Source organism: Pristiophorus japonicus, chromosome 12 (genome assembly GCF_044704955.1).
Source record: "Pristiophorus japonicus isolate sPriJap1 chromosome 12, sPriJap1.hap1, whole genome shotgun sequence".
Lineage (NCBI taxonomy): Eukaryota > Metazoa > Chordata > Chondrichthyes > Pristiophoridae > Pristiophorus > Pristiophorus japonicus.
In genome coordinates this window covers 37,140,091-37,154,992 of record NC_091988.1, presented here as the reverse complement: position 1 = coordinate 37,154,992, position 14,902 = coordinate 37,140,091, and the positions used below count along the sequence as shown (strand labels likewise).

The 14,902-nt window shown below is 36.8% G+C and overlaps 1 protein-coding gene across 3 annotated transcripts in view; it reads right to left on the bottom strand.

Moving 5' to 3' along the window:
* Positions 1-366: 366 nt before the first annotated feature.
* The window catches only part of LOC139277190 (protein bicaudal D homolog 2), a 112,872-nt gene continuing 98,336 nt past the window's right edge, over positions 367-14,902 (bottom strand). The window contains exons 7-8 of one of the 3 annotated variants that reach the window (XM_070895309.1): positions 5,507-5,717; positions 367-2,312 (exon numbers count right to left, since the gene is read on the bottom strand). In XM_070895309.1, the coding sequence (XP_070751410.1) occupies positions 2,307-2,312; positions 5,507-5,717 (217 nt within the window). In that variant the 3' untranslated portion in view covers positions 367-2,306. Of the gene's footprint in view, positions 5,718-14,514; positions 14,744-14,902 lie in introns of those variants that run through there. The other 2 variants (XM_070895308.1, XM_070895311.1) reach the window with 2 other exon arrangements.

Here is a 14,902-nt window from a genome sequence, read left to right as displayed (position 1 = left end):
TTTTACTCTTTATACATGTTAGTCTGAGGCATGATACTTTTAGATGTGGCGTGAAGAACATATGTGAAGTGCAAACATTAAAAAAATTATAGACAGAGCAGTAACAGAGAGCAGTGTTTTAACCTCGATAATGTTTGATAAACAGCCATTGTGACTTAACATACGAGTCTCCTAGAAATGATGTGATGCTTTGAACTTCTATGGCTCCGATAATAAGTTGACTGGTACAATCATCTTTCAACTATTTGATGAATTGTTTCAAATCATTGACTTCCAAAAGTAATGTTAGTAAGGAAGTAGGCAAGTTCTCATTTATTTTTAACATATAATTCAAATAGAGGAATAAAAATTTCCAGACACAATGTCTTGTTTGTAACCACATTTATTGACATAGCCAATAGGATTACCTTTACACAGATACAATCCTGGTACAACAAACCTTTCTTCGGGTTTTACATGTTTGCAAGTCCAATGTCAAATATTTCACAAAGTTTATGAACCCTTTAGTTCTGCAATTCTTTAAACATCTTCAATTTAATAAAAAAAATCTGTGTAAAGGTCTCTAGGCTGGCACACATGCATATGACATTATGTTTAGGCCAACCTGCCACTAAATGATAATGCACATAAAAAGTAATACAGTACTGTGACATTGCTTCAAATAAATACCCACATGAAGTACATTGATTTTTAATGTAACTGAGCATATGATCAATACTGTAACAAAAAAGGGTAAGAATCACACCATTCTTCCAGCGAACAGAAAATATCTTTCACAATAATGCTCAAATCCGTCAGTTAAATTGCACTTAATTTAAAGTTACTTCAAAATTTGACCCAATTTGTCAGAATCTGGCCTCAACAAACACCACCAATTTAATCAAGTGGCATGATTTGTTGATGCAGCATTTATTTTCTGTTTGCTGAACTTACACAATGATTACACGGCTGGTAAGGAAAGTTAATGTATGTTTTCACATCTGCCAACAATACCAGTTACTTGCGACCATCACCAAACAAAGCTAAGAAACATCTGATTCAGTCTTCTGTACTGCAACCACAAATGTGTTAATACAATTAAATTTGTCTGTTAGGAGCCCAAAGTCACGAGATTTGGTTCCCAAAATAAGTATCCCCTGAATTTGCATGAATCTGCATTTCAGAAGTATCATCGACAAAAAAGAATTTCATACAATTTATTTGTAAAATTAAGACTACAGTGGAAATTCTATGCAAAAGGGGGGTTCTCAGTTGCACTTATTGCTCTATGTTTTCTTTCTGAAATTTGAATACTTTTTTGTTAGCAAAAACATAATTGTAGGAACAAGCACGCTTTCTTGAAATTATCAAAGGCACTACTGGCAGAATTAACAAAAACAAGGCATGGAAACAGAACACCCCACAACAAAGAATCGTATAGATTTTTCTTCTAGATGTACCAAGTTTTGGCACAATAAACAAAACGAAAAATAATGAAACAATTCCAATTTGGAATTTATTTGGCGCATTTGTAGAAAATTCTGTTAAATCAATGATACTTGATTTTTTTTAAACCCAGAAATCCTGGAATTTGTTGGTAACACTACTTTTCAAGTGCCTATTACCAATACCAGAACAAAGTCAAGTTTTTTCCTTGTTACATTGAACTATTCCTAAGAATAATATACAAGAAAACCCCAGAATTGGATCACCCTGGATTTTAGAACATGGCAGTTAACATCAGTAAAACAAAACAAAGTCTAATGGAGAAAATGCTGAAGCACAAATCCCGGTAGTGTAAAAATTTAATTTGAACACAGGTTAAAAATAAAATCGACTCATCTGCAGCATGCTGATGCAGAAATCTATCACACCAAAAAAAGACACTACTGGCAGGAGTTATATCCACAAACCACAGCATTTTCTACCTTTCTAAGAATTAAAAAAAATATATATCAAAAGTGCACAGGTATAACATCTGATTAAAAACACTGAATAATTGCAACAAAACATATATGAATACCATAACACCGTCTCAAAATTGTGTAATATTCTAATCATAAAGCATCATGTTAATCAAATCATTGAAGATTTCTTCAACACTTGTGAGTTTCTCTTCCTGCAGCAGCAATTTTAATAATGCTACTCTGTTCGTATTTGCAACTTATAATGCAAAACAAACACAAGGCAGCAAATTAACTGCCTTTATTATTAAAGTGGTTCAATAGCGTTTTCTTCACTATTACTTCATTTTGTGCAACAGACTACACTAGCAATTTTTAAATAAACTGCACTCTCGGTCGGAAAGTCCTTCGCCAGAGACTATTTTATCGCTGAAAAAGGGAAAATAAAAAAAATTAGCCAAAAACCTTATTAAAAATAAACACTTGCACAAGGAGCAATTCACAAAGAATGCATAGCACAAGGTTTTGCTAGTCATATTAGTCTGTTAATGCAAACAGTGGACTGTTAGTGATCAGAGAAGGTGGCCATTTTGGATTATTTCTGAACATAAAGCGTATAGAGTAAGGTTTAATATGATGCAAGCCATTTGTAGGAAGCTAACCTCACAAGTATTGAGTGACCCTATGTTGGTCATGCAAAGAGATAACAGTTTATCACAGGAATTGGTTTACAAAGCCATTAGATTATAGAGACATGCAGGTCATTAAATGCAGGCTGCTATAAGGAGTAGCAAATACAGCCAGAAGCCAAAGAACAGCCTGCTAACAGAGGTAGGCAATAATATATTGATTTCACATGCTGTGTCCTAACAGCTGTTAGATAACACTAGGTATATAGATGCATACTCCAAAATTTTCAGCAAACCTGAACACACTGCCATATCACAAAATTAGCTTACACTTTTAAAATACATTTTGAACATTTGCCCAAGTTACTTTACAAAATCTGTTTTGCAAGTATCAAATTTGGTGATTGTTTACTTTTGCTACTACTATAGGGAAGCAACTGCATCGTTAAAAAAGTTTCCTGAAACATTGGAAGCAAATATGTTATCTGCTTCAAATAGAGCAAAAATGGTTAACGTCACATTTCTAAATGCTAGGTTCATTCAAACCATTGGCATTTATTAATAACACACAATGCAATTAAGATAAGTATCAGTAGATCAAAAGGCCTTCAAAGGATTGTGCAGCATGGAAGACTAAAGCAGGATTGAATTTAACAGAAATCCTTTGTATACAAAGGTTCAGCAATGGCAAATATAAGAAACATTGAGATTAAATTAAAAAACAACTAACTCATTAGTTGATGCGTCATAAAACGTTATCCTTTTTAATAATATTACCATTCAATCCTGCTTTAAAGTAATTTTAAAGCTCACAGACAGGAGATACTATGTATCAACCCACTGAGAGAAGCTAAAAGGACAAATCTAGTCCTGTTATTTTGACCATGAAGTCATACCCTCAGCCAGCAGCCCCAGTAAAGGAGAAAAATGGAAAATCCACACTTAACATTTGCAACATAAATTGCTATGTTTAAACTAATATAAATATTCTGTAGCATTGCTGCTACATTTGGTAACAAACATTTAGTTTGAATGGCTTTACTATGGAGCTCAATTTCTGGAAATGCCTCCGTAATAAGTATACTTTAGTAGTTATCAGTTGCAGACTTTTGATGCACTAGTGGCCAGTCCAGTACAGAATAAATCTTGACCCGACATATTTAATTTATAGACACAGAACTGGAATTGAAAACCGGTATTATTTTTAAATGGTAGATTTTCTTTTTAAATTAAAAGAATTCTAAAGTTTCTTTAAAGAAAAAAATATGGTGAAATATTTAACCTTACATATCACAAAGTATGGATTTTCCTCATCATGATCCTTTCTGGAACAAGAAGGCAAGCAATGCACTTATTAAAATAATACCTCCTGACTACTTATAGGCAATGCGAATGTATGGAAAAACAAAGCTGCTGACAATCGATGAGAAATGGCAAGATTAATAATATTTTCCTACATTGTTTCAAGTAGGGCTTGTATCCAAACAAAGCAAATTGTAAGTGACAGACAAGACAGGGTTTCATGTTAAAATAAACCATATGTTTGATAACAGGCAGTTCATTATCAAACTTGGTGTACCCTCTGTCCATTATGTGTTTTATTTTGTGCTTATTTAAAGTAACAGCACTGAAAGGCTTATATTTTTCTGAATGTGTGCTGCTGTCATATCACAGGTACAGGTTGAACCTCCCTTATCCGGAACCCTGGGGACCTGGCCTGTTCCGGATAAGGGATTTTTCCAGACAAGGGGTGGTCACGTTAGATTGGATGCTACAGGTAATGAGCAAGGGGGATATCGGGGCTGGCTGGCTTGGGGCTGGGAGTGCGACAGAAAGATCATAGGAGGGGGCGTGGTGGATCGTGGGATCAGGCCAGCGATTGCGGGAGTCGGCAGCGAGGAAGGACTTCAATTTGTTCAAGTCGGAGTTCTGCGCATGCGCCATCCGGTGGCCGGGAATGGTTCCCGACGAGGGGTGGTTCCGGATAAGGGAGTTCTGGATAAGGGAGGTTCAACCTGTTTTGCTTTTGCTAAATTCAAAGCACATAGTCTTATAAAATAAAAATTAACACATTCACTTCAATTTCTGAATTTGCTAGCATTTATTTATTGTAAGGACTTTCTTCTTGTCCTATATTGTCACACATAATGGAGAGTCCCACAATGTCCGTGCTTTAATAAATAAATATAAGTTATAGAAGACATTTTGAAATTAATGGCTTGCAAGCACTAGTGGCATGAACTAACATTGCATTGTGTTTTTGAATACTGGTATATACAGGAACAAAATATCAACTGAATCTCTTCCTTGGGATATAATCTTTACTTACTAATGTACTTAAACACTTTCAAGAACACAATTAGTAAATGGAAAACTCCAAGATCCTTTACACTATGAAAGCAATTACAAATGTTCTCAAAACATTTATAAAACTGCACAGCATCGTGAGCATAATTTTGGTGAAACAAAATTGGAGTTTGAATTGGGATGGGATGAATTTGCATATATCAATACTGTAAACATGTGCAACATTGTTAAATGTAACCCTTTGTCTAGAAGGTGAAGTGCAAACTAAAGCTTGGTGGAAAAAAAGCACACAGTTGTGCTGTGACAGTTCAGACAGTGGTGCTGGAGCAGGCTGATAGGATGAACTGACACCTCAGAGATACCATACTACCCATATAATGTATGAGTATCACAATTAAAGCCCTATATTACAAGATATTTACGCTACACTAATGCAGTTACTTCATCTCCATACATTAAGTAATAGTTAACAATCCAATACAGATGAACTCACTGCAATGCTAAGAAAACAGGGCATTAACGTTGCGCTGCACACCAAAGCTTTACATCTATTTATTTTCCAACTTCTTGTGAACCCCCTACATACCACGATCAATCACAGTAGATTTTGTACTTCTCACTGCAATACATCTTGTTACTGACAACTACTCCCTCTTGTCTGACAACACAAGAGCGCACATGACTTACACTGGGGTTGGTAGCTCTGGATTTGGTCCACGATTTGGTTCGGCCACGTTTGGACTGTTCATGATCAAACTCTAAGTCCTCCAACCGCTGAGTCAGTGCCAGTTTCTGCTGAATGGCCATGCGGAGAAGAGAGTTCAGTGTCTTCTTCTCGTCCTCAGCAGCAGCGAGTTGACGTTGCATTTCGTCGAGCTGATTTACGTATTCATCGCATCTGAAATACAAAATCATTAACTTCTAATTTTCTAATTTTATTCAAATTATTATTTAATGAGTGTAATTCTGTCAGTTAAATCCACCAATATTTTCATCTATTCTAGTTTGGTTTGGTCTACAACGCTCAAGTTCTGCTGGTGAATGATATAAAAATATATAATGTAATAAACCCCCTAAAAAATGAGAAAATAATTGAAACTTGATATAATTAGGAACAATTTATTTTTTCACAGGTTAAATACATCAGAACCATATATGGCATCGGATGTAGTTAAGATTGTAAAACATAATCAGACCTGTAAGTGTGCACAGTCTATTGTAATATTTATGCCGCACATCAGTCCTCGTCAAAAACTGAGAGGTAGAGCAATACTACTTATTTTCCATGAAGTCCCAGAAGCAAGCACAAGCTTAAGTATAAGTATAGTATGAGTTAAGTATAAGTTTGAACAATGAAAAAGTATAATAATGGACCAAGTGATATGGTTATATGCTTATGGCAATGGTTTCAATGATCATCAGTGGTGTAAACAAGTGGAGATGTGGAAATCTCCAGACATCTTGAAAACAGACTGCATTTAACTAAACATCAATATTCACAGCAAACAGCACAGTAGACAACAAAAGACCAAATGCACTGAATAAATATGATGTTGAACAGTTATGACATAGTATCAGGAATAAAACAGTAAAACACCCAGTTCCAATTAAGAGTCACCTGCTGCTGCCATCTTACACCAGCCAACTTCAAATCTCTCAGCTGAGCAATGGGAGAGAAAAGTGCGAAGTTTACTTTCAATGCTGATAAACTATTTGTTCCGATACTTGCCTTTTTTTCTAATTAGAAATTTGATCAGTCATTCAAGAGAGATTTTAGTAATTTTCTTAGAATACTTTTAGGTTTTTTGCTTTGCAGCTGGGCTTTACAATTAAATTATATTTGATAGATTCTATGTTGTGCTGTTGAACTGACCATCACTATAATGCAGAAGCTAAACACATAAAGGTTCTTTTCTCCTCGAATATATACTTCAGGAGTTGCAATTCTTAATAATTTCAATCAAATTCAAATGAAAACAAGAATAATACTTAAGAGTTGAATTTACATTTCATTTAAAAAAGCCCACTTAACTTCTTCCTCCAAAGGCTCAGCCGTAAATCACCTTTGAGCCACACAGATAGGAAGATCGATCCCTGGTCTATGTTGAGTTTGCTAATCTCAACTGGGGTGGCTGTCGAGATGGTACATCTCACCGAGGGCAATTTCTCACTGTATAGTGATTTCTACTGGAAGTGTATGTAGCTGAATGCAAATTGTGTATAAGATTGGACTCACTGACACTCACTGTGAAGCTAGGTTCCCACTTGGGCAAGTTAGCTGCGCTGACTACTGCTGTGGAACTATACCCCAGGACGAGTCAGGACAAGTCAGCATTTCCATGAAAGGAGGGAAGAAAATTAGAGGAAAAATTAGTAATGACTAAAAATACATTTCTCTCTTTCAGCTATTTTAATACCAGAAATTTCCATTATTTTGATTGAGAATTGCTTGTCCAACATTTGGCTGAATTTGTAGGGGGAAAGTGAACTGCTTTGGTCACATTAACTGATTTCTTGAAAGAAACAGTACTTTTTTGAAAATGTATTACTTGAGGTGACAGCAGAAAAAGATGAAGACAAGACTGCAGAAATAATATGACAAATTTAGTAATCAAGGAGGCATAATGGTGACTGATTACAAGCACATGAATTCCATAATTAAACAGCAGAGGGTGCTAGAATATAAACTTCCACAGCTCCCACACTCCTACAATATGAAAAGCCAACATGCAGTCACTGTAGCAGTTGCAACAGAAGTCTCAACAGCATACACCTAATTCATATCCTACCTGGTGAATCTTTGTAGAGTTTAATAATCTGAAGCATAATAATAAATTATGTATGATTAGAGAAGAAAATCTCACCATGGAATCAAAATTTCAGCAAATAAGGTCGTCCTTCAAGTCCACTTCACCAGTGTAAGCTCCACATTAGAGTTATCTACTCGAAACTCTTCTCCCCATACTCTTTAATATTTTCATGTCAGTGATAATCAAATTCCCTCTTAAATACGGTAATCAAATCAAGTCATTTGTGACAAAGCATTCTTTTAAGAAGAACTTCTGCATTTAAAAAAAAATCTACACTCTCCTTTACATTTTTGGTACTTATCCAAAGATTTATGTTTCCATTATTACTGATCTATCAACCAGTGGATATAATCTATTAGTTAACCCATTCAACCCCTTTCAAACTCTGAACACTTCAATTGGATTCTCCCTTTCATAGATGCTCTGATTTATGGACAGAATTCCAGAGTGTGGGGTGAAGATGGTTGCTACAAAGATGGAGCAGAGGAAGTGGGAATGTAAAAGAAGCCAAAGTCAGAAGAGCAGAGGGTACATGTGGGAAGGTAGGGCTTGGAGATGTTATAGAGATAGGTAGAGAGAAGTGGGGCTGTGGTGGGCATTGTAAACAGAGATAAAGAATTTAAAATCAATGCAATTGATGAGGACAGAAATGAGAGAGGATTGGAATGAGAGAGGATTGGAACTTAGTGCAGGATGCACTAGTCTATGTAGGGTGGAATATGAAAGGCCAGTGAGGAGAGCATTGGAGAAGTTGAACCTTCGATGAGGGTTTTAATGAAAGCAGAGGTGGAGGTAAGCAATCCTGCATAGGTGGAAATAGGATGTGGAGTCTGAAGCTCAGCTCAATGTCAATTAAGAGACTGAGATTGAACAGGTTCAAGGTGAGAAAACAGTCAGAGTAGGAGCTAAAATCAGAGGCTGGTTTCAGAATTTTGGCAGGAGCCAAATTGGAGCAAGTCAGGTCAGAACATATAAAAATAGTGAGGAGAGAGTGAGAGAGATAGAGATGGAGACAGATCCTAAGGTAATCAAGCAACTCTAGGAGATTGTAATTGCTAATGAGCTCATGCTAATCTTATCACCAACAACGAGATAGCTTCTGCTCTCAGGGACGTAACTTCGTTATAAAAATGCTGTAGCAGTCCAATCCTTACATCTCCGCAATTTTTTTTCCAGAGGGAGTTGCTCTCTGCTGTAGAGAAGTATTTCTTTTTGAAACCTTACACTGCTTGTTCACCTTTGTTGAGCGATCTAGGTCCATTTCCTAATATTTTATTTTCAGAAAGTATCCTTGCGTGGTATAGACATGCCTGGAGTTTCCGAATACCAAATAGAGGATACTGAATTTGTCTACATTCATTGGCATTTAACACATGTGACTCAGTCACCCAACTAATCTCAATCAGCCGGCAACCTAATTGTTTTGTTCTGCATCACTAGCCCTTATGCACATTTCTGTATCGTCCACTAATTTGAGAATGGTGCTGTTTAGGCTCTCCTCCAGATGATGAATGAAAATGACCAAACATGTTGGAACCAGTACAGAGCCCTGAGGAACTCTGCTTGTAACTGGGCCCCAAATCAGATACACTCCTCCGCTTATGTAATTTCAACCAGATTTCTACCACCTATACTTATCCAATGCAATAACTGTCCAAAATCCCATGAGATCTATTTGTTTTCTAACTGCCGTCCAAGAGATACTTTGTTGAACACTTCTTGGAGGTCAAGGTATATGTCATATGCTAAACTACCTACAATCCATTATTCTGGTCACTTTGAGAACTCTGTGAGGCAACACGCAAATCTCTTCATATATCTGATCATATATCACAGCTTCCCTACTACCATTATCAAGTTCACAGGCTTGTAATTTACAGGGTTCAATTTTGTCCCTTTCTTTTAACAATTAAATCACCTGAGCGACATTTATGACTAAGATCATGACCAGTGAAAGCTGCCTTGAGCTTTGCCAAAATGTAACATAGCTCATGATTACTGGCCGCCTTTTGCAATGGCTTTGTTTTCAGCAATTCATGCTTCCTGTGATTTTTAGTGGTGAAAACCTGTCTGACTTTATGTAAGATTTTTTTTTGGGCAGGGGGGTGGGGGTGGGGGTGGGCAGAGGAATCTACTTGCTTTGCATTTTAGTGGCAGCACCATTTAAAATTGAGTGCTCCAGTTAAAGTTACATGCAAAGGTCAATCATTTGATAAATGGAGCAAGGCTTTGTTGGGGGTGGGATGTGGCGGTGGGGGAAATGTGTCTCAAAGTTGAAATGGTTTGCTATTAATGCTAGTGAATAGAAGACAAATTTGAATGTTTGGGCTAGGACTGGGGAGCAACATTATTTCATCTTCTTTAGAAGGAACAGCAAGTTGCGTAGCAGGAAGTTGCAAAGGGACATAGACTAAGTGAATCGGCAAACCTGTGGCAGATGGAGTACAATGTAGAGAAGTGTGAGGTAATCATTACAGTTTCACCCCAAGAAAGGCCTTGGAGAGACTGATGATGAGATTTACTATACTGATGCAGGGGATTGAGGGGCTTCAGTTTTTAGGAGAGATTAGAGAAATTATGAGGGGTTTTGATAGAGTAGATAGGGAGAAACTGTTTCCATTGGCAGGAGGATTGGTAACCAGAGAACACAGATTTAAAATAATTGGCAAAAGAACGAGAGGAGAGATGAGAAATATTTTTATACAGCGAGTTACCTCTAGACTTGACTATTCCAACGCACTCCTGGCTGGCCTCCAACATTCTACCCTACGTAAACTAGAGGTGATCCAAAACTCGGCTGCCCATGTCCTAACTCGCACCAAGTCCCGCTCACCCATCACCCTGTGCTCACTGACCTACAGTGGCTTCTGGTTAAGCAATGCCTCGATTTCAAAATTCTCATCCTTATTTTCAAAGATTAGAGCGAGACCATTCAAGAGTGAAACCAGGAAACACCTCCACAGACAAAGAAAGCAGCTTGGAAAACTCTTCCACAAATGGCAATTGATGCTAGGTCAATTGTTAATTTTAAATCCGAGATCGATAGATTTTTGTTAACCAAAGGCATCAAGGGACATGGGCCAAATGGCAGTGGAAATATGGATGCTGGGTCAATTTACATTTTCAAAACGGAGATTGACAGATTTTTATTAAGTAAGGGTACCAAGGGATATGGATCAAAGGTGGGTAAATGGAGTTGAGACATAGATGATCTAATTGAATGGCAAAACAAGCTCAAGGGGCCAAATGGCCTACTCCAGGTTCTATGTACCAATGTGAGAAAATGCTAGTGCATAAGTACAAGTAATCAAAAACACCAATGGATTGTTGGTCTTTATCTCAAGATAAAAAGGGAAGGAAGTTGTGCTTCAGTTATACAGAGCCTTGGTCAGAACCAATCTGGAGTATTACGTTCAGTGCTGAGCACCGCACCTCAAGGATACATTTGTCTTGGAGGGTGTGCGGTGCAGATTTACCAAAATAATACTGTGCTTTAAAGGGTTAAATTAAGGGGACATGTTTAATAAACTTGAGTTGTATTCCCTTGAATTTAGAAATTTGATGGATAATCTAACTGCAGTGTTTAAAATGATAAAAGGATTTGATAGAATAGATACTGAGAAGCTATCCAGAACAAGGGGCCAGAATCTTAAAATTAGAGCTAAACCATTCACGGGTAAAATCAGGAAGCATCTTTTCCACAAAAATGGCAGTGGAAATATAGATGCCAGGTCAATTTAAATTTTCAAGACAGAGATTGACAGATTTTTATTAAGTAAGTGTACCAAAGAATATGGATCAAAGGTGGGTAAATTAAGTTCAGGTATGGATGATCTAATTGAATGGCAAATCAGGCTCGAGGGGCTGAAAAGTATACTCCGGTTTCTATGTATCTATGTGAGAAAAGCTTTCTGTCTGAATTGCAGTACTTATCTCAAGGGCAAACCAAAACAAACTGATAAACTGATCAAAGTTAGCTGGTGTGTTAGACTGGAAAACTGTTTTGGAACTTAATCCCATGGTCTTCTGATCATCAAGCATGCATCATTAGTAATAGAGCTACTGAGAAGCTCAATTTTAAAACAAGGAAACATTTGAAGCTGTAATTTGGAACAAAGAATTTAAATAGCATGTAAGGTCATTTGATAAAATGGATTATAGATTATAATGAGAACATTCTATTCATTAAAAATATTTTATGGTAATTCTCACAATACCATGTTAATAATACAATTTTAGTAAAAACCAAATGTTCCATGAGCTTTTACAAACTCCAGCCTCAATTTTTCTATACTATAACGGGGATAAGCTCTGTTGAGTTCCTTCAAACTTTGTAAAGCTAAAAGGTTTGTAAAAATGTTTCAGGATGCACAGATTTCTTTAAATTGGCAAATGAACAGAAACAGTTGTAAAGAAGTCCAAATGAATTGTGATTAAAAACCTGAAACATATCAAGTGTTCAGCAAAATTCTGTTTTAATAAATATACTCCTAAAAATGTATAGTAAGGGATACTGCACAACAAATTTCAGTGAAAGTGCACATCTCCCACAGCACCGTCAATTAGCATAAACACTTCTGTTGTGTGCATGAATGTGTAAAGCTCCATGGATTGCAAAAACACAGATTTGAATACGGTCGAGTCTTACCATTTGAATACTAATGAAGTGTCGGAAACCAGTGACTAAACAAAGTTATTTCATTAAAAATACTTGTAATGATGGCAGAAAGTAATAGTACAACAGCAATGCCATAAAATAAATGTATTTTTCTACATCAACTTTCCTAATAGTAAAAAGCAGAGAATAGAATCACAGATTGTGGCCATTCAGCCTATCCTGCTTGTGCCAGTACTAGTTGGAGCTTTTTTCAAAAATACTATCAACTAGAAAAGGTAATGTCTCGTTCACATCAAAATAAAAATGATGATGCATTTTAATTGCTACTACCAATAAAATCTGAAGGCCAGATTTTAACCCCATGCCCAACGAGAACTGGACATGTGGAAGGTTAAAATGTTTGCAGCAACCGACTCACATGATCCTTGAGCAGTGCGCCATTTTAACGAGTGCATCCTGGTCAGCTAGTGAGACCTTTGCACCAGGCAGACAAGAAGCTCATTGAAATTCAAAAATCGGGGTCTGATGACATAATTCAGACCCCGTTATTTTAATTCTCACCAGCCACATTTGGCACCCTGTACTGGCCTCGCCAGAAGCACCAGGCACAAAGGACCACCAGACCCAGAAGAGGGACAAAAAGGTAATTCAATTTTCTTTTCAAATCAAAGGTTTCCTCATGGGCCGTTCCTCCAGGCCCCACAGTGAAATCTAGGGACTTTCTTCCCCAACTGCATTAAGAAATTTCCCGTCCGATATCTAAAATACATATTTCACTTGTAATTTCCATTTTGGGATACCGAAGAGTGGGCCCAAAGTTCTGTGATTTAGCCCATTCATGGATACTATAATGCAAAGGTTATAATCTTGAAAGCAACCGACTATCACAAACTACTGCACTTATGAATTCTGTATGTAGTTTTTAATAAAGCTACAACTTCAGGTTTATTTCATGACCGATTTACAACCCCGACGTGGATTTATCTGGATGTGAAGTTTTGTTTCAAGGGACATCTTGGTTTACAAAACAATAAAACTTATTTCTAATGTGAATTAAAGAATATACTAGCACAAAATTTGGGGAAATCGCTTTTTAATACTTTCCAATAACATTATACTACATTGTAGCTAATCTAGTACTTTGCTAACATTAGAGGGGAAGAATGTTGGATCCCGAGACGTCCAATCGTAGGTGCTGGTCAGCCCAGCAAAAGATGAGGTGATGACATTTTGCATCAGAGTTCTGAAGGATTTTGGACTTTTCAGTACAGGCTTTTAATACCAGTTTTGAAGGAAACCTAAAAGGATGGGCTAGAAACCCTGGACTACTTTCTAAAAGAGCAGAATTTGGCTAAAAGTATTTAACAATGATGGATAGAACACTGAACTGTTAAACTTAAAATTAGAAGGCATGCTGGAAAGCTTGACCAAGTTCAAAAGGTGAACTAACTGTTGTTGCACAACTTGCTGTACATTTGGGGAGATAAAGCCAAGCTTAGAGATACAGCTGTCTGGTTGAACCTTGGGAAAACGGTGGGAAACTGTCATATACATCAGAAGCTGTTCTCCAGTAACAGCCATTTTAAAAGTGATTTTGAGGAGACAGAACAGAAGCAGTTCAAAGAAGACCTCAACAAAGAATTAATCCCTCAGTCTCACAAAGCAGAAGAATTCATCATTTTGACTTTCGAGGTGTGCTACCGGTTAAGGTTGTAAGCATTTCTACCTGTAAAGCTGTTGTGTCTGACTGTCAATAAAACCAATTATTTAGACAAATTTTTCAGCCTCAACTGATCTTTGCCTCTAGCACCCTAAAGAGTAAAAAGTGAAGAAAAACTACAGTTCTGTTGTTTTACAGTTGTGAACACATTCGGCATTCCTATGTCTTATGGATAGTCAAACCAATATTTTACCTTTCAAAACCATACCTATTGTTTTGACTGGAAGGAAAAAGACCAAAAGGGAGGAAAAGAAGGATGCTTCTGGACTACTAGAAGCATGAGAGATCGTATAGATAACTGAAGAGAAGCAGAAGATAGTGGTTTGGAAAAGTGGAAATTAAGCCACAACATCTGCCTTAAGTAGACTACTAATTATGATAATGATGAATTATTTCAATCTGTACAACAAATAGTAAAGAAAGTACAATATAATGTGTTAAAATGCATTTCAAAAACACCTACTGTATGTCACAGTGAGTTGCTCCCAACATATTGCAGCTGGTAGAGACAGAACCTGGTTTGCATTTGTGATTTATCTATACAGCAGTTGCCAATTTAATCCAGATTCTTGAGGATACTAACTTTTCCCACACAGAGAAACAAATATAAACCTTGGGACAAATCAACAATGTTGCAGGCTTCCCAACAGCTGTCTGGGCAGCATATTGGGTGCTGGATATTTTCCCTCCTCCCTTAGTTCAGGAAAGTACACCGGTCCTAAATAAAGGAAGGAAGTCGATTGAAAAATCCATTTTAGGAGATGATAAAAAGGAACCTGTTCAGGAGATAAAAGTAAAATAAATGTCTTGTTTTTCTTGGTGAAATAAATAAGTTTGCTATATTTGTAAACTCAAAGAATTATTATAGTATACGTCAAAAGGTTTGTTAAACCTGCAAAATTTTTAGATAACCCACTCCCAATTAAGGTTCCCAA